Source organism: Ailuropoda melanoleuca, chromosome 3 (assembly GCF_002007445.2).
Source record: "Ailuropoda melanoleuca isolate Jingjing chromosome 3, ASM200744v2, whole genome shotgun sequence".
Classification (NCBI taxonomy): domain Eukaryota; kingdom Metazoa; phylum Chordata; class Mammalia; order Carnivora; family Ursidae; genus Ailuropoda; species Ailuropoda melanoleuca.
Window position 1 is genome coordinate 1168786 of NC_048220.1, and position 20775 is coordinate 1189560.

At 35.3% G+C, this 20775-nt stretch overlaps 1 protein-coding gene across 1 annotated transcript; it reads left to right on the plus strand.

The window, feature by feature from the left end:
* Positions 1-17633: 17633 nt before the first annotated feature.
* Positions 17634-18587, plus strand: LOC100475019 (olfactory receptor 2T11). Its single transcript, XM_002929839.1, has one exon. It carries the CDS (start codon positions 17634-17636, stop codon positions 18585-18587), a length of 954 nt encoding a protein of 317 aa, XP_002929885.1.
* Positions 18588-20775: the final 2188 nt, after the last annotated feature.

The following is a 20775-nucleotide window of genomic DNA, read 5'->3' on the forward strand; positions in this document are numbered from 1 at the left end:
CTTTACTGAATTTTTTGATTAGATCTAACAGTTTTCTGGGACTTACTGGTTTTCTATATATAAACTCATGTTATCTGCAAATAGAGACCATTTTACTTCTTTTCCAATTGTGTATCTTTTATATTTTTTATTAACTGATTGCACTGGGTAGGATTCCAGTACTGTAATAAATAGTAATGAAAGCAGACCCCTTGTCTTCTTCCTCATGAAGAAAAGTTTTCAATCTTTCACCATCATTTGTGATGTTAGCTTTGGGTTTGCCATACATGACCATTAATATGTTGAAATATGTTTCTATTAAATCTTATTTGTTGAGAGTTTTTATTATAAATGGATGATGAATTTTGTCATATAATTTTTCTGAGACTATCGAGATGATCATATAATTCATTTTTCATTCTGTGAGTGTGATGCATCACATTTATTGATTTGTTTATGCTGCACTATCCTTGCATACTAGTTATAAACCCCACTTGATCATGGTAGATATTTTTAATGAGTTTTTAATTCTTTTTTTATAATATTTTTTTTACTATGTTATATTAGTCACCATACAGTATATCCTTAGTTTTTGATGTAATGTTCCATGATTCATTACTTGCTTATAACACCCAGTGCACCATGCAATATGTGCCCTCCTTAATACCCATTACCTGCCTATTCTGCGTGCTGTATTTTGTTGATAAATTTTGTGTTTATATATATCAGGGATATTTCCCTGTAGTTCTTTTCTTATAATGTTCTTTTCTGACTTTGGTATCAGGGTAATGCTAGCTTCATAAAATAATTTGGGAGTGTTCTTTCCTCTTCAATTTTTATTTTGAAAAGTTTGAGAAGGTTTAGCATGAATTCTTTAAATGTTTAGTACAGTTCACCCATGAAACTATGTGATCCTAGAATTTTTTCACTGGAAATATTTTATCACAGATTTAATCTCCTTACTGATAATTTTAACATTCACAATTTCTATTTCTTTATGATTCGGTCTTGGTATTTTGTATGTTTTTAATACATTTTCAATTCCCTCTAGGTTATCCTACTTGGTGTATAGCTGTTCATGGTAGATTCTTATGTGGTGTTTTTTTTTTTTTTTCTGTTGATTCATTTTATTTATTTTTTTTATTTAAATTCAATTAGCCAACATATAGTACATCATTAGTTTTTGATGTATTGCTTAAGGGTTCATTAGTTCTATATAACACGCATTGCTCACCACATCATGTGCCCTTCTTAATGCCCATCACCCAGTTACCCCATCCCTGTCTCTTCCACAGCCCTCAGTTTATTTCCTGGAGTCAAGAGTCTTTAATAATTTGTCTCTCTTTCTGGTTTCTTCCCATTCAGCATTCCCACCCTTCACCTATGATCCTTATGATCTTGTGCATTTCTGTGGAATTAGTTGTAATGTCTCTGCTTCAATTTATAATTGTGTTGATTTGGGTCATTTCTCTTATTTCCTTGATTTATCTAGCTATAGATTTGTCAATTTTGCTTATCTACTCAAAGAATCAGCTCTTAGTTTTGCTCATCTTTTCTATAGTTTTTCTGCTTTCCATTTTATTTATTTCTGTCTTGGTGTTGCCATCTTTGGGTTCAACTTTTTGGGCCTCATGGATCTGGGTGTCCACTTCTCCCCCTAGATTTTGGAAATTTTCAGCCATAATTGCTTTATATATACTTTCTATTCATTTCTATTACTCTTTTCCTACTGGAATTCCCATAATGTTGATATTATGTCTTTTGACTGTGTCTTATAAGTACTGTAGGACTTCTTTATCTTTTTTTTTAATTATTATTCTTGTCTCTTTATTTCTCTAACTGGATAATTTAAAATATCCTATGGTTTAGGACACTGATTCTTTTTTCTGTATGGTTAAGTCTGCTTTTGAAGTTTATTATTTTATTCTTTGGGTCAGCCATTGTATTTTTCTGTTCTAGTTTTCTTTTTTGTTGTTTGTTGTTGTTATTTCTTGTTTTATGAACTTCTTTTATTTATGCACTGCTTTTCTAATTGTATTTAGTTGTTTCTATGTTCTTACAGTTTACTAAACTTCTTTAAGAGGATTATATTTAATTCTTTGTATGACCACTCATAGACACACATTTCTTTATAATCCATTATTGGGATAGGTAATTTTGTTTGTTTGTTGCTTTTTTCCTTTTCTTTCTTTCTTTCTTTCTTTCTTTCTTTCTTTCTTTCTTTCTTATTTTTGGGGGGGTGATGCCATGATTACCTGATTTTTCATGATTGTTGATTTTTTTATGATACTTGATTTCTGATGTTAGTATCTGCATGCGATTAAGTAGTATCTTTTTCCAGACTTTGCAAATTCACTTAGGCAGAAACAGGTTTTCAACAATCAGCTCAGTTTGGGTTTTTGGAAAATTCTGCTAGTAACATTCTTGGGGAGGTAGGGCTTGATATCAGGGTCTGTTCTGGGGAAAGGCTGCTTCCTGAACTTTGAGAACAGTGGTTGGGTGCTGCTGTTGAGAACAGATAGGTAGGATTGCGGATCGGATCCCTGTCTTGGTTTCTGGTCAGCATCACTGGATTTGGGAACTTGGTACTATATTCAGCAACAGTCAGGGCTATGACTAGCTGGCAGAACACCAAAATGGAACCCAGGGCCTACATGGCTGGTTGTTTGGAGATTCAACTAAATCAAAACTGTACAACAAAATTCCTGGCAGGTAGAACTTATGTTTTTGTCTTGCAGATGGGAAAAGCCATAGGTTGTGTTCTGAGTTCAAATGGCACTCTAAGCAAGGCTGTTGGATGGGCTAAGCAACTTTCCATGTACTTTCCTTAAGTTCCCTACTCAGGCAGACTGAAAGCTCTTTTCAGAAGCGGGTTGGGCTTTAAATCAAATTACTAAACAGGTAGAGCAGGGAAACTGCCTCCAAGCCTGCCAAGGCACTTTGTTGTCTTGACTAAAGGTGATACATGCCTCCAAATACCCTGGCCAAGTGGGACCATTGAGTCTGTTGTCAGTATAATCATCTCTCCCTATTACACTATCTGCTCAAATATTTTGGGTTACACAATTTTCTAGATGTTCCAGCCAATCTTTCTGCTTGTGTGAAGACTGGAGCTACATTAATTGGTGGGTGGGACTAGATTTAGTTCCTCTGCAAGAGCAGAATGGGAAGACCAGGTCTAAGTGGCTTCCTAAATGTTACCAGTCAGGCTTTCTGGTCTGGAGGTGCATAGGGGTATAATCAGCAACGGGTGAGGCTATGAATTACTTCCCCTCATTGGGCAGAGTGAGAGAACTGGCTTATAGACCCCAAAATTTCTTTGATTGTGGTCTTGACACAAACCAAATCACTCTCTAAGTTCCTTGGGTGAATGGTGCCACTGGCTTTACTCTGTGAATATCAGTTCTGCCTACCATACTCTCTGCTTGAATGTTGCTGCGCTATGCAGTTTTAAGGTGTTCCAAACAGGCTTTCTGGTCAGGTAGGCCCAGGAGCTATACTCAGAAATGGGTCAGGCTGCGACTCAGTTCCCTGTCTTTGGTGGGGTCAAACCAGGCCCCAGATCTAGAAAATCTATTGTTTGAGGTCCTGAATCAGGTAGACTTGTACCCCAGTTAGTTCCCTGGTTAGTCTGTACCACCATCTTGTCTCTCCAGGTGAACGTAACTGGTAGTTGGGACTTCTACTTGGGCACAGCAGATAGGAACTTGGTGTGCTAGTATCTGAGTACTGATTGTTAGTTCCCCACCCTTCTTCGTCATAACCAGATTTTCAGTAATCAAGCCCCATAGCTTCCCCTGTAATCCCTGTGATGCAAGACCAGTGTGAAAGATCACCAAAGATGACCTACAAGTCTGGAGAGCTGGGTGTCAATCCTTCACTCCGTTTTCCTGCTGGAGGACAATAGATTCAGGCAAGCTCTCTCAGTGAGGTGGGGTACTGACCTGGGTAAGGGGCAATGCAGTCAGAATGTAGCTGTTTTTCCTACCCTTCTAATGTAGTTTTTCCCATCTCTGTGGTACAGGGGAATGTTTCAGCCTCTCCCCCATGTTGTAAGATTTTCTCAGTGGTGCCCTCCCCATAAATAGTTGATTCTTGTTCTTGTGAAAGGAACTAAATTGGAAATAACTTACATTGCCGTCTTAGTTACATCACTCTCTATAATGTTTTAATCAATGTATATATTGCTATAAATGTCCCTTTAGGTTTCTTTTGCAGGATCCCAAGGGTTTGGATATGTTGTATTTCTAGTTTCACTTGTTTTGAGATATTCTTTGATTTCACACTTGATTTCTTCTTTTATCCATTGATTGTAAGTTTGTTGTTTAGTTTTCACATATTTGTAGGTTTTCCAGATTTCCTCATATTGTTGAATTCTATTTTCATACCATAGTAGTCAGAAGTAATACTTGTTTAATTTTCATCTTCCATCTTCTTAAATTTGGTAGGGCTTGTTTGTGGATTTATATATGATATAACCTGGAAAATGTGTTGTGTGTGTTCAAGAAGAATGTGTATTCTGCTACTGTAGATGGATTGTGATAGATTTGTCTGCTGAGTTACTTTGTTCTAAACCATAGTTTAAGCCCAATATTTCATAGTGGTTTTCTGCCTTGACAATGTTTCTATTGTTTAGTGGCTTATTGAAATCTATTACTATTATTGGATTAATGTCTATTTCTCTTTTTATCTCTTAGAATTTACTTAATATATTTGGCTTGTCCCATGTTGGGTACATATATCTTTACCATTTCCAAATAGCATTGATGGATTATTTCCTGTATATTTTACACTGACCTTTAGTGTGTCTTTATACAGTTTTGACTTAGAATCTATTTTGACAAATATGGCTATAGCTTCTCCTGCTCCCTGGTGGTTTCCATTTGCATGAAATAACTTTTCCTTCTATTCACCATGAACCAACAAGTTTTCTTAAAGGTGTAGTGAGTCTTTTTAGGCAGCATATAGCTTAATTTTTTTTTCCTTGTCCATTTAGCCACTCCATGCTTATCAATTTAATGCATTTATATTTAAAATAATTATTTATAGTTAAGGACTTACTAATGCTATCTTATTAATTGCTTTCTCCTGATTTGTGTTTTCTTTGTACTTTCTTTTCCTTCTATCTTTGTGAAGAATGATTTTCCATAGTGATGTGCTTTGGCTCACTTTTCTTCATTTTTATTCATCAACTGTAAATGTTTGCTTTGTGTTTACCTTGAGGTTTACATAAACATAGTATACATAGTTACATCAGTCTATGTTAAGGTAATAACAACTTATCTTGGATTGCGTAGAAATGCTCTACATTTTTATTCTCATTTGTCATATATTATGTATTTGATATTATAATTTGATATTGTTATATTATGTATTTGCCATATATATGTATTTGATAAAATATAATCTGATATTACCTTTTTATATTGTGTATTTATCAAGTTATAGTTTTATTTATTTTTAAATATTTTTCTTTAATTTTTATACTAGAGTTAATTGATAACACACAATTGTATTACAATATTAGAGTACTATCACTTTGAATATGCCATTATCTTTATTTCTTTAAAGATTTATTTATTTATTTGAGAGAGAGAGAGAGCACACATGCATGAGTTGGAGAGGGGCAGAGGGCGAGAAGGACAAAGAACATCTCAAGCAGACTTCCCACTGAGCATGAAGCCCAACACTGGCCAGTCTCCTGACCCTGAGATCATGACCTGAGCTGAAACCAAGAGTTGGTCACCCAAACAACTTAGCCACCCAGGAGCCCCTGCAACTATCTTTAAAATTGACTTTCATGTTTCCAAATATTTTCCAGTTTCTTATTAGTGTTCTTTTATTTAAACTTGAAGATGTCTTTTCAGTTTTTCTTGTAAGTCAGGGCTAGTGATAATGAACTTCCTGAACTTTTAATTATATATTTTTCTGTTAAGTCATTATCTCTCTGTCATTTTTGAAAAACACATTTGGTGGTTAATGTATTCTTGGTTAGCAATTTTGTTTTTTTTTTTTTTCCTTTCAACACTTTGAGTATATTACTTTATCCAGCCTGCAAGTTTTCTGCTGAAATATCCATGGATGAGGACTCCTTGTATGTATATTTTTTCTCTTCCAGCTTTTAAAATTTACTCTGCATTTGATTTTAACAGTTTTTTATAAGTTAAGTAATAATTTATTATTTAAGTTACTAAATAATAAGCTTGGGGACTCATGAGCTTCATGAGTTTCCTGCCCCTCTATCTTTATTTTTGCTCTGAGAGTCAAAAAAATGCATAGTTTTTTTTTTTCAGTTGATGATTTCTCATAACTCACATAGGATGTCTTCACTTTCCGTCATTTTTTTTTTCTCTTCTGGCTGGATAATTTCAAACAATCTGTTTTGGCTCACAAGTTCTCTGTTTGATTAAGTCTGGTATTAATGTTCTCTTTTGGATTTTTAATTGCATCCATTCTGTATTCTTCAGATCCACAATCTTTCTTTGGTTCTTTCTGTAACTTCTGTCTTTGAAGAACTCACTTTGTGTATTGTATTCCTGATTTTATTGAACGATCTTTCAGTGTTTCTTTTAACTCACAGAGGCTTTAACAAGAACCATTTTGAATTATTTATTGGATAAAACAGGGATCTCCATTTCTGTGAAGTTGTACTGAAAAACTATGGTGTTATCTTTGTGGTATGATGATTCCATGAATCTTTATGTTTATTGATGTCTACATGTGACATTTACACATTTAAAATACTGGACACTTCTAGTCTTTACTGCCTTGCCACTTCAATGAGTCTAATCTTGGGTTTATTTTCTTAAATGATATGCTGGACCTTTCTTGAGGCTATACCCTCACCTAAGTGGTAACTACATTTCTGTGTGTGTTTACTCTGTGATTATTTATCAATCATACCTCTTCTAATTTTTGCAATTTTCTGTTGTATATTTTAACATACTTTAATTTAAAAATTATTTTATACATATGGTGGGTATCCTTTCCCCTCATTTAAAAGGAATGCCCAGGGGTACCTGGGTGGCACAGCAGTTAAGCATCTGCCTTCGGCTCAGGGCATGATCCCAGCATTATGGGATCGAGCCCCACATCAGGCTCCTCTGCTGGGAGCCTGCTTCTTCTTCTCCCACTCCACCTGCTTGTGTTCCCTCTCTCACTGGCTGTCTCTATCTCTGTAGAATAAATAAATAAAAAATCTTTAAAAAAAATAAAAGGGATGCCCAGGGATGTTTCCCAGTAATGTTAACAAATTCTTTTTTTCTTTTTAATTAATAATATTTTTATTATATTATGTTAGTTATTATACAGTACAGTACACAAATTCTTATATTGATTATTTGAGGTAACTAGATTTTCCCCTTTATTAAAAATACATTCTGTTGCTTGGGAAATACAATTATACATTATAATAATTTTAAATTAATTTTAAATTACCAACTGCATACTTGCACAAACCAGATATTGTTTTATATTATGTGTTAAAAGTGAAGGAAAATTCTCCAAATTTTAAATCATATTTAAAATTTATTTTCTAGTTTTGATTCTGATTTGCCCAAAGTCCTACCAGTATTTACAGAAGTAATTAGCCCCATGTGAGTTGTGGAAGCTGATGTTCAGAACAAAGAAATTATTGGCTCTCACTAGCAAGAGGCAAATGGGAGCCTCAGAACTATGTTCTCTGAGTTTTTTCTTGTGTTTTTGTGCCAAATCTTGTCATTAATTGATAAACAATTTCCAAAGAAGAGAAGCATGTGGTACAATGAGCAGTTTATAGCTTATTAATCCTGGTGATAAACTGGGAAAAAATCTCTCTGAGAGTGACATGTTAATAAAACCCATGTTCATTTTCTGTCGGATACCAGCTAGGCTGGTCTACCAAAGACCTGATGATGCAAGTTGAAAGGCAGTCATGCCCTCTCTGGTTTCTTTCTACAGGTGAGAGGTATGGACATGAAATTAATTAAGCTCTTGCTTCCACATATTTATTTTACTCATACAGAAATTAAAAAGTATATTTATATAATGTAAAAATTGAAATAATGGGTGGTATAAAGGTTAATTATTAAATGCTTTATTAAATACCCAGGAAGTTTTTAGACATAAAGGAATAATAAGAAAAACTAAAAATATTTAATGTCCAGAAAGGAATACAGATTTCTTTTCCCTGGAAAGTGGCAGTACACATTCGCCAAGTTCGATTTGGAAAAAGTCCTCCTAATAGCTCGGATAACAGCATGAAATTAATGTTCAAAACTTCAGATACTGACTGTATACAGAAGTTATTTTCATGAGGCAGTACAATTGTAATGGATACTTTCATGGCATTGAAATGTCATTTGACTATGATTCATAATATACAGCCAGTATTTTTTCATTTGGAATTGTGTTAAGTATAGATTGTATTAAACCTGCATACCACATACCTATCATGGTCTTGCCAAATATTTAGCAACAATCTCAGGGAGTTTGCCTTTCAAAATCCCAAAGACTTAATTTTTGAGAAAATGTTTAATATTTCCATTCTATTATAACTCCTGGGTTTCTAAAATTAATTAATTACATAAAGCTGATAAATCCATACCTATAGCATCAACTCTTGATTATCTAGCATTGCTTTATTTCATTTTCTTTGATTAGATTTTAAGTTTATTCTGTTATATAGATTTTATTCATTACCTAAGAAAGGGCAGGGATCTTCATTTTGATCTATTATGTACCCCAAGCTTCAAGAAGTATCCCTGATATAGAAAATGTGCTAAAAATAGTTGAATAAATGAACACTTTTTAAATTTAAGAATAATTAGTATGCAAAAATATTTGGGTTTCGGGGCACCTCTCTGGATCAATTGGAAGAGCATGCAAGTCTTGATCTCAGGGTCATGAGTTTGAATCCCACATTGAGTGCAGAGATTACTTAAGTAAAATTTTACAAATAATACTTTGAAAAAAAATTTTCCCTATCTCCTGGGAATACCAAGCTTGAAGACTTGTAGCAGAAACTGTAGATCAATAGAATTAGGTGTGATTTATAAGCTCACATTTCATACATGTCAAGGTTGAAGGTGGAAGCAAAAGAATCAACTAAATTCTTTCCAACACCACCAATTCTGATGTCATTTCTATTTAAATACTTTTTTAAAGATTTTATTTATTTATTTTACAGAGAGACAGACAGTGAGAGAGGGAACACAAGCAGGGGGAGTGGGAGAGGAAGAAGCAGGCTCCCAGCGGAGCAGCCTGATGCAGGGCTTGATTCCAGAACGCTGGGATCACTCCCTGAGCTGAAGGCAGACGCTTAAGGACTGCATTACCCAGGCACACCATCTATTTAAATTATTTAATGTTGTAGTTCCTGCATAGAAAACATAGCTGGCTTTTGCTAGATTTGTGACAGATAACCATTTTCCTTTTGAGCAAACAGGAGGTATGTGTCGTAGGTAGGCATTTACTCAGTTGTGGAGACTAAAGACACTTCCTTCCATATTAATTGAAAACTTAGATGTTAAAATGAGGTTTAGGATTCTATATTTCAGTTGATACCAAAGTTGTTCTTCTCCTGAACTTCCAGTGTTTAACTGCAATGAGTAGTGGTTTTAATAAGTATCCAATAAACTTAGAAAGATAAAATCAGGAAATATATTTGAATATAGTTTAATCTATGTCTCTGGAACTTAGTTTTTGCAGAGCTGATGAAACAGCAGTAGAGACAGTCACTTTCTTGACTCCTTAGATAAATTGTGGGGAAACTTTTTTCATGAGGGAAAAAGAAAAAGTATATATAAATTTAACCAAACTCAGAGCTGCCTGCATATAATGGTTCTTTCTAATTTGAAAGATTGTAAAAAATGTGTGAGTATTTTTAAGAACAAGATTATATGCTGTGTATATATTAAGTAGTAAGACCAGTATCAAGAGAGAATAAATAAATAAATAAATAATAAATAAATAAAAGATGTCTTATACTCTTAAATTTATAATCTAAAATTTATATAATTTGCAATCACTTTTACTAACATGTCTACCTTAAATATAGGGGAAATTAGAGTAAAGGAATTTAAGTGATGGAAACAAGGTGATGTATTGGCAATTTTAAAATTAAATAATTAATCTTGTTTTCTTACTCTGAGGCCTGTTCTCTCTCCATAATTACCAAACTGGAGAGTTATTTGTTTTCAGTATGGGAAGATCCTATAATTTATAGTCAATACTTTGATAGCATTATTAAGTGCCCAGTACTGGAGCCTTACACAGACTCCACAGTAATCTTGAAGACTTGGGTTACTCTGATGCCCTTCTGGCCAGTGAGGAACTTGAGGAGTGATTTCCCTGGTGTCATGTGGCTAATAAGTGGCAGACCTGGATTTTCACCCAGGCCATTGAGGTACAGATTCTGTCTAAGGATTAGATTAAACTATATCAGGAGTAAAGGATAAAGTGGCATCTTAGAGTTTGTGGTTTTAGAGAACTGGGGAATTTAAACTAGCAAATTGGAGTTTTATACCAATGTTAAGTGTCAATTATTTGGGGGCATTCTTTTGTATGGATCTCTCCTTTCTTTGATAATTATTTTAATTTTCTAACACATTAAGTATTTAAAAATTTACATATTCCAGGGCGCCTGGGTGGCACAGCGGTTAAGCGTCTGCCTTCGGCTCAGGGCGTGATCCCGGCATTGCGGGATCGAGCCCCACATCAGGCTCCTCTGCTATGAGCCTGCTTCTTCCTCTCCCACTCCCCCTGCTTGTGTTCCCTCTCTCACTGGCTGTCTCTATCTCTGTCAAATAAATAAATAAAATCTTAAAAAAACATTTACATATTCTGACTTTCTGATGTGTGTCTGCTAGTAAGTCTCTCTGAATTTAGCTTACAATAACTAACATGCATATTTTAAGACCATGATAATTTATTTTAGGTGGCATTTTGCAGTACAAGGTTTAACAGTTGGGAGGAATGTGATGAATTTTTTTTCAGATTTGGGAGGAGATGTGGTCAGGGTTCTGGTGTAAGTTCATCCCAGCCCTGTCATCCTCTTGATATTTAAAGACTGAGATATGGAAAATTATATGTGTTAATTGCCCAAGTTTTGAATAAGAAGCTTATCTTTTGACTTAAAGTAATTTCTTTTTACACATATAATCTATACTTGTAGGAATACAGAAAATATGATCCAGAAGAAACTGATGTCACTTGAAACTCCACCATCAGTGAAAACGTGGATTTATTTCATAATTTCATATATGTATATATATGTTTATATATATACATTAAACTATATATAGTTTAATGTATATATAAATGTATACTTATCACATATATTATTGATATATATACATATATATGATAAGGAAATTGTAAATGTGTCATCTTTTTTAACTTAATAACAAAACTGTCATACCATGCTCATGATTATAGATCCACCTTACATCCCAATAGTTGCTTGAAATTCTATTATGAATTCTAATATTAAGAGATAAATTATTTTTATGTGTCCAATTGCAGCTGCTTATATTTATTTTGCTTTCCTACTATTGCAAACAAGACCAAGGTGAAAATTTTTATATATTGCCCACTTATCTCTTGATTTCTGTGTAAAATTTCCTACCAGCAGAAGTTTATGCACATTATTTTTAAGATCCTGATATTGGATTGGTGCTCTCTCAAACAAAAATAATGCCCACTCTATTCTCATCAGCAATTTATGAGCACCATCCCCCCCCTTAATACTCAATGTTGAAACAACCCAGCTGTCAATTAGAGGTTCAAGTTGAATAAGATTGGCAGTTCAAAATTCATTTCTATACCCTGTGGCCTGTGCTACAGAAGAGAAAATAACCAATACTCCAAGCATCTAGCCTGTTGAGGAAGCTTTTTTGTGCTTGTACTATAGGGAAGAGTCAGAGTGAATCAAGCTAAAGTTCCAGCCATCTAACTTTGGACATCCATTGCCTAGCTGTCCACAGTCAGACCAACAACTTTGCATTGCATAGCCTTATACGACACGTGAGTTAGAGGAATGTAACACCAAGTGCACAGTGATTCATACATACAGAGATTTCAACCTGGCTGGAAACAGAGGCCAAAAACACCTTGATTTTCCAATGATATTAAACTTAATAACTAACTCTGATTATACTCAAGTAAGGAATAATCATATGGAAAATTCTGTTATTATGGAACAAATGACCTAAATCAACTGTGGGGAAGCTCTCGAAGTACCTCCACCTGTAGAGAGGTTTTGGTTTAAGAGAGTGATATGTTATGTTAGACACAACTGTAACAGGTTTGAGGTCTGATCACAGGCCTAGGATTATACTTTAAGTTGGTTTTTTTTTTTACAATTTTTTAAGTAGGCTCCACACCCAATGTGGGGCTGAACTCATGACTCCGAGATCAAGAGGCACATGCCCCACAGACTGAGCCAGCCAGGTACCCCTAATATGTTAAAGACTTATCATTCCTCCCAATTTAAGAACATCGATATCTATTATCTATCTCTCTATCTATTATCTATCTATCTATCTATCATCTATCTATCTATCTATCTATAATCTATCTATATATCTATCTACCTAATCTATCATCTATCATCATCTATCATCTATCTATCATCTATCAATCTATCATCTATCTATCTATCTATCATCTATCTATCATCTATTATCTATCATCTCTATGCATGCAGTAGAAAAGGGAAATTATGTTTAAAAAACTTGATAATTTGGGGCACCTGGGTGGCACAGTCATTAAGCATCTGCCTTTGGCTCAGGGCATGATCCCAGCATTCTGGGATCAAACCCCACATCAGGCTTCTCTGCTGGGAGCTTCCTTCTTCCTCTCCTACTCCCTCTGCTTGTGTTTCCTCTCTCGCTGGCTGTCTCTGTCAAATAAATATATAAAATCTTTTAAAAAAAACTTGATAATTTAACTCATGGTTTTAGATTTGTAAATCATTGGTAAGATCTCTTTAGTAACATTTCAGTTTATGCCACAATGATTTAATTTGAGTTCACGCCTTCATGTAATTTTTGAAATGTCTTTGTTGTTTATTCTTCATTCAATTTTAATAGTCTTGTCCCTATGGGTCACTTATTTAGGAGTTAACTCTGCCACTTCACCCTGACACACATGGAGGATTTCTTTCAAATGTGTATCTTCAAAAAAAAATATGGTGTCATCTTTAAAGAGCTGCATATGTAATGATGGCTATACTGGTGAAATACTGGGAGTAGGACCATGGATAGGCATTATTATGTCTGCTTGGAGATAAGTAGTTGCCCTCAGTTGTGAATATTCAGCAGTGAGAATTGTGTCTGGTGTTTGGAAGATCATTCCCAGGTTACATTCAGTGAGGACTTTTTTTTTTTCTTTTTCTTTTTCTCCTCCCTCTCTTCCCCGACCCCATGGACGTTGAAATAGGAAATCAGAAATCTATGAGCAAACATGTGATTCTTAGAGATCGCTAAGAAGTTAGCACTTTGTATTCCTGGAAATGGTGAACTTCATTTGTTACTTTGTAACATTGTTGAAAACTTTGACCAGAAATCCAGAACTTTTTTAATAGGATTATGGTTTTGCAGCCTGTATTAATATGACTTGTCTTAGACAACTGTAAATATAACAGATGATTAAAAGGATATTGTACATTAGGGTCAAATGAGTGTAACAGTGGAGAGTATGAAAAACAAAGTCCTGCTACTTGAACCAGGCCCAGATTTGCCACTTGCCCCCCTGTGCCTCAGTTTCTCCAACTGAAAAATCGTGATAGTTATACTAACTGACCCCATAGAAGTGTGTAAAGTAACTACACAAAAACACTAAAGCATGTGAAGAGATGCTTGGCACAGAGTAAGTATTGCATGGGTACTGGCTAATTTGTTATTAGCAACATTCCTCAATTATACATGTTTAAAAGCTAATAAAATTATTTATTGGTATGGCTGCTGTAATAAATTACCACTAACTTTAAATGACACAAATTCATTTTCTTTCAATTCTGGAGGTCACAAGTCAAAAAAGGGACATAATAGGCTAAAATCAAGGAGGGCTGTACTCATTTCTGAAGGCCTTGGAGGAGAGCCCTTTTTTTTTTAAAGCATTTTTCAGATTCTAGAGACCGCTCAATTCCTTGCATCATGGTCCTCTTCATCTTCAAAGCCAGTGTTTGAATTATTTGGATTTCTGTTCATAATACCACATCTCCTCTGGTTTCTGCCTCCCTCTTTTCTACCTCCCACTTATAAGGAACCTTGTATTTACACTGAGCACAATAGAACATTCCAGAATAATCTCTCTCTCTCTCTCTCTCTCTCTCTCTCTCTCTTTAAGCAGGCTCCTTGTCCAGGGTGGAGCCCAACACAGGGCTTGAATTCATCACCCTGAGATAAAGACCTGAGCCAGTATCATGACTTGGATGTTTAACCTACTGAGCCAACCAGGCACTTCCAGAATAATCTCCTTTTAATCACATCTGCAAAATCTGTTTTGCCAAATAAGGGAACATATTCATAGTCTTGGAATTAGGACATATGGATCCTTGAGTGGGGTATGGACATTATTCTGCCTAGTACAACTGGTTTTATCTATCATTAATTTAAATTTATCATAGCTTTGTTAAGTTTAATAAAATACAAAATTTATAGAAACATGTTTTAAGATGCATTTTTTTTCTGCTAATAGGAGACAGATATAAACCACAGCTAAGAAAAAACATTCACAATGATTTTCTGTCCTTTTGCCTGAATGATTTAGAGTGAGTTCAAACTATGTTATTAACACCCACAATACAATCTCTGGAGGGATAATAACATCTGCAGATACAGTTATCTTGTACACAATAATTGGGACACAATGAACGAAGTGCTATTACAGCATGGGCAGATTCAGAAAGGAGAGAAAGAGGTGAGTCCCTTGTGTGCCGAAAATTTGTTCTGATGTCTGACTGTGTCCAAAATAGTATGTTGATTTTAAGTCACTGACAGTGATTGTCTCAAACTTGTATATGTGAAACCTCAATGATTAAGATGTAAAATTTGTATTGCTGTTTTATCCTAGAAACTTGTGAAATATTTTTGTTTCCTAGAAATAACTTTCATATTAGAAAATGTGGGTAAATCCTATCTTATGGCAATTTTATTTTGGTTTGAAGATAAACACAAGGGACTGGCATTTAATTTTTTATTTTTAATGTTATGTTAGCCACCATAGAGTACATCATTAGTTTTTGATGTGGTGTTCCATGATTCATTACTTGTGTATAACACCCAGTGCTCATTACAACATGTGCCCTCTGTAATACCCATCGCTGGGCTAATATATTTTTAAAATTTTCCTTTAGAATATTTTATAGATCATATTCATGTGGATTTTAAAGAAATTTTACAAGAAATGGTTCACTTAAAGGGCAAAAAAACAAAGCAATTTGCATGTCAGTAAACTATATATGCTTAACGATCATTTATTTAAATAATCAATAAATATTTGCCACGTTCCAGGCATTCTTTTATATTCTGGAAGCACACAGTAAACAAAATAGGCAGACTACCTTACTCATATTGGGACTCTTTCAGTGACAGGAGACAAATACAAAATGAAATTAATATATATGTTAAGTGGTGGAAAAGAATATAAAAACAATAGTCATCAAGAACTATAAGAATAGACCCCTCTGAGAAGGTAGGCTTGAAGCAAATTCTTGAATGACATTAGGGTGTCAGTCACAGATGTGGGGAGGAGAACCAGGCCTGGGTCACAGCAGAGACAAAAGCTGTGGACTGGAGACACACCCAGAGTGGGGACAAAGGATTGGCAGGGAGGCCATATGGGATTTGCAGCACTGGAGGAAGCAGAAAATGATTTGAAAGGATTAATGTGTTACAATATGGTGTGCCTTGAAGTGAAATATGAAGTTTCATAGTAGAGCTTTGAGCAGGATTTGACCTACTCTGATGTAGATTTTTTTAAAGATTTTATTTATTTACTTGACAGATGGAGAGAGAGCACAAGCAGGGGAAGTCACAGAGGGAGAGGGAGAAGCAGGTTCTCTGCTGAACAGGGAGCCAAATGTGATGTGGAGCTCAATCCCAAGGCCCTGGGATCATGACCTGAGCCAAAGGCAGAAGTTTAAAAAAAATGAGACACCCAGGTGCCCCTCTGATGTAGATTTTTAAGATCACTTTGCTCTGCTGAGGTTAGACTAAAATTAGACAAGAGAGAGAGAGCAGGGAGATAGCAGGAAAGCTACCAGAATAACCTAGATGAAATATGGCTGGAGCATTTCATTTATGAAGTGCAACAAATGTCCTAACCCTTTGTGATGTTGTGTTGCATAACTAATTTAGTTTTTGTTGTTGTTGTTGTTGTTGTTGTTTTTTCCTGGCATAAAGCTCCTGAAACCTTCTGAATTTCCTAAATGGAAATAGCTATGTAGATGTCTTTTGTTATTCATAAAAAGACCCTCCTACCACCCCTTAGTTTATGCTAATGAGGTGACTTATTGAAATTTCCTACGAATCAGGGTTGGTTTCCAGGAAACTAACCAAAATTAAAGGTTTGTAGTTTTTAAACCTCCACCTTTCATATATCCAAGGAGAGGATCTATAAGATTCATTAATCACTGATGGCCAGTAATCTGATCAATCATGCCAAAATAATCAAGCACCCATAAAAATCCAAAAGGATGGGGGATTCAGAGAGCTTCTGAACATATGGAGTTGCCAAGAGAATGGCACATCTAGAGAGGGCAATGAAACTCCCAGTCTTTTCCTGCACATCTTATGTATCTCCTCTACTTATTGTTCCTTAGTTATATACTAGTCAATATAGTAATTAAAATATTTTCCATTCTAGAAAATTAGTTGAACCCATGGATGAGGTCATGAAAACCTTCTATTTATAGCCAGTGGTTCTGAAGCCCAAGTGATAAGCTCTATTTGGCCATTGTTACTTGATTTGGGGAACAGTATTGTGGGACTAAGCCCTCAAACAGTGAGATACTAAGCTATCTTCATGTAGATAGTTTGAGTATTGTATTAAATTGTAGGACACCCAGCTAGTTGTCTGGAGAGTTGGACATTGTTTATTATGGGGAATAAAACCTTACAAATTTGGTGACCAAAAGTATCAGAGGTAAAATAATGAGAATAGAGGAAACACATACAAGGTGTTTTTTTTTTCTTTACATTCAACACTTCCTAAATAATTCATTTTTCTCACCTTTGGCCATTCAAATAATCAGTGAATCAATGAGACTGCTACCAGTATTGACTTAGCTCTACTATAGACTGGACAACATTCTGGATGCCAGAAATTCAGAGAGTGAATAGGAGATATGTTGAACTATAACCCAGGTATAGCAAATACCAACTTTTTTATGCAGTTAGCATAATCTATGTATTGCAGCATGAACATAAACACAATATAAAAAGTGTTGCTCTCCAACAAAGAGAATAGATCTATAGTTTCTAACTTAAGATGTGCCTCTTGGTCTGTTCCTTTTTCTCTAGCATTTTGCCTTGGAAAATTTCAGCCCAGCCAGTACTCTCTGAGGTGTCATCTCCATTTTAAGTTTCATCCATATTGAAAATGTCTTCTCTCCTTTTCCTTCCTGGTCTTTGTGGCTTTCTGCTCTGCTGGAGCTGTCATCGACAAAGTCAATGAAGAATATAACTTTATCCTCTGACTTTATCCTCCTGGGGCTTCTGGTGAATAATAAAGCTACAGGAATTGTCTTTGCTGTTATTTTTGCTATCTTTGTGGTGGCTGTAACGGCAAATTTGGTCATGATATTCTTGATTCAGGTGGACTCCCGTCTCCATACTCCTATGTATTTCCTGCTCAGCCAGCTATCCATCATGGACACCCTTTTCATTTGTACCACTGTCCCAAAACTTCTGGTCGACATGGTTTCTAAAGAGAAGGCCATTTCCTTTGTAGGTTGTGGCATCCAGATCTTCCTCTACTTGATCATGATTGGCTCAGAGTTCTTTCTCTTGGGCCTCATGGCCTATGACCGATATGTGGCTGTCTGTAACCCTCTTAGGTATCCAGTCTTGATGAACCGCAGGGCATGTCTCCTTCTGGCTGCTGGTGCCTGGTTTGGTGGGTCTCTGGATGGCTTTCTTCTCACCCCCATCACCATGAATGTCCCCTACTGTGGCTCCCGCAGTATCAACCATTTTTTCTGTGAGATCCCTGCAGTTCTCAAGCTAGCCTGTGCTGACACATCCTTGTATGAAACCCTAATGTACATCTGCTGTGTACTTATGTTGCTCATCCCTATCTCTATCATCTCAACCTCCTATTCTCTCATCTTGTTAACTGTCCACCGAATGCGCTCTTCTGAAGGCCGAAAGAAAGCCTTTACTACTTGTTCTTCCCACTTGACCGTAGTCAGCATTTCCTATGGGGCTGCCTTCTACACTTATGTTCTGCCCCAGTCTTTTCACACTCCGGAGCAGGACAAGGTAGTGTCAGCCTTCTATACCATTGTCACACCCATGCTCAATCCTCTTATCTACAGCCTCAGAAACAAGGAAGTCATGGGGGCATTTAAAAAGGTATTTTCACAATACTCATCTGTTAAAAAAGTATCCACAAATGATGCTTAAGGATTCAATAAACTGACAATAGGGCTTCCCTTAAGAACATTCTCTATCGTCCTGTTTCAAAGCTGACTATTTGGTCAGCTGTCAAACATTTCTTACAATTGGCAATTAAGAGGATTTACCATGGCTGCTTTCTTGTTACCAGGGGAGGGAACCAAAGATTTTTTGTTAGTTATGTAGATACATTTTGTCTACCTATCAACAATAAGATATTATTACATAGATTAAAGAATTCCCTGATTCTGGTTCTTGACTCTCAGACTAAATAAAGGGGAAAAAGTGTATCTTAGAGTTCACAGCAAATCTTTGCAGGTTCCTTTCACACTTAACCCTGGAACACCTTTCAAAGCTAACAAATTTTATTGCCAATAATTATGTGATTGTTTTTGTATCAATAAAATAAGACAATGCCAATTCACAAGTTACAAAGTATAGAAACATACAATTTATTTGGGTCTTTATTTATTGGCTTAGCCTCAGGGGATTTTAACCTCTATGATCATTTTCATAGCATTTGTGTTAAAAAAATAGTGACTTTCAAATACTAGGCCACAGTAAATAGTGAGTGAGCTAAACTGACTGAATATTGAATGTCTAAGGATTACATACCTACTCAAAAGGGATAGACTCTAATATTTAACATCAAAGAGAATCCCTGTGCTTTTTTTCCATGTTATTTTAATAGCAGAATTCTAGGAAAGATAGCATCTATAGAAAGAAAATTTACATTGCCCAATTTTGTGTGATTCATCAGCAGGACTTGGATGCAATTCAGATTTGTTTGGAGTGAGATGGAAAGCTTTTGGAGAATTTTCTGTATAGATATAACTTGATAAGATGTACATTTTTATGTGAACTGTTTTATGCACACTGCCACACTGTGTAGTGTGCAATATAGAACAGGGAACTAGATTGTATGCAGGAAGACAATTTAGGAATCTTCAAATGAGAGAAAAGAAGGATTGAGTTGGGTAGTTACACAAGAGGATTTAGCTCATGGAAAGGATGACTGTTAGGAAAGAAAAATGAAAGATAAGTCAATTGAACTCAAGGGAAAGGGAACTAGGATTTCTACTTACTAAGATTTTGAAAACTTTTAGAGTAAGAGGATTGAGTAGGAGCAGCCAAGAATTTAGTTGTTGAGAAACTTCTGAAATGTCTGTTAGATATAAGAGAACAATTGGGGTTCAGATTGTAGTTAAGGCCTGAAGGTCTAAATTTGGTAGTCTTCAGAATAGAAAGAATATTTAAAGGCATAGGGTTAGTTGAAACTTAGGTAACAGTAAAGATTTAGCACTAAGGCAACTGTTCAGCTGGAGAGAAAGTGAGACAAGAGACAGCAATTGATTGAGTAAGAAGAAGTAATATCTCAGATAGAAGTGAAGAAACTTCAAAACTGGAATATAATCAACTGCACTAGATGCTGTTTCTTGTATTACAATGCGAGCTTTGATTTGGCCACTATATTTGTCAACACAAAGATCAATTGTTACCTTAATAAAAGCAATTCCAATGAAATTTTGCTCCAAGAGATTTCAGAGTAAATTAGAAGGGGAGAAAATGGACAGGATGACTAGAGTACAAGAACATTTTTTTTTTAATGAGAGCAGATAAATGGAGCAATAGCTAGAAGGGGATATGATGTCAATGTATTTTTCTTGTTGTAGAATATTGCAGATATGTTAAAGGGATCAATTTACCCAAAGCATAAATTGATAATTGATAAAAAAAAAATGGAGGAAGGTTCTTCCAGAAGATGACCTTTGAGAGAGACAGAGAGCATAGAAACCAATTTAAAAGAGGTTGATTTTTTTTTTTTTGAGTTAGCATGGCCAATTCATTTACTATAGCAGTAAGAAAGGCTGAGCATAGGTGATACAAGTAAGTTCTCTGATTTCTTCTATGTTCTCAGTGTAATTAGAATCAGGGAGAACTTCTACTTGTGAAAGGGAGGAATGATTGCTAAAAATTTGAGAAGAGAAGAAAAACATTTTGGAGATCAGTTGAGTAAATTAATAAATTAGAGATATTAGGATTGCAGGGTAATCTTGTGGTTGATTTATGAACTTAGCATAGCATGTTTGTCAGATAGACCAATAAGTGGTGCCTAACAAATAGTAAACACAGAATCTATTACCTACACTTAATTATGGCAACAGCAATTACAAGAATAACAGGAAGAAAACAACTT

Bases quoted from the DNA above. Each gene is read 5' to 3' on its own strand.
- LOC100475019 (XM_002929839.1), top strand. From the start codon at position 17,634: ATGAAGAATATAACTTTATCCTCTGACTTTATCCTCCTGGGGCTTCTG.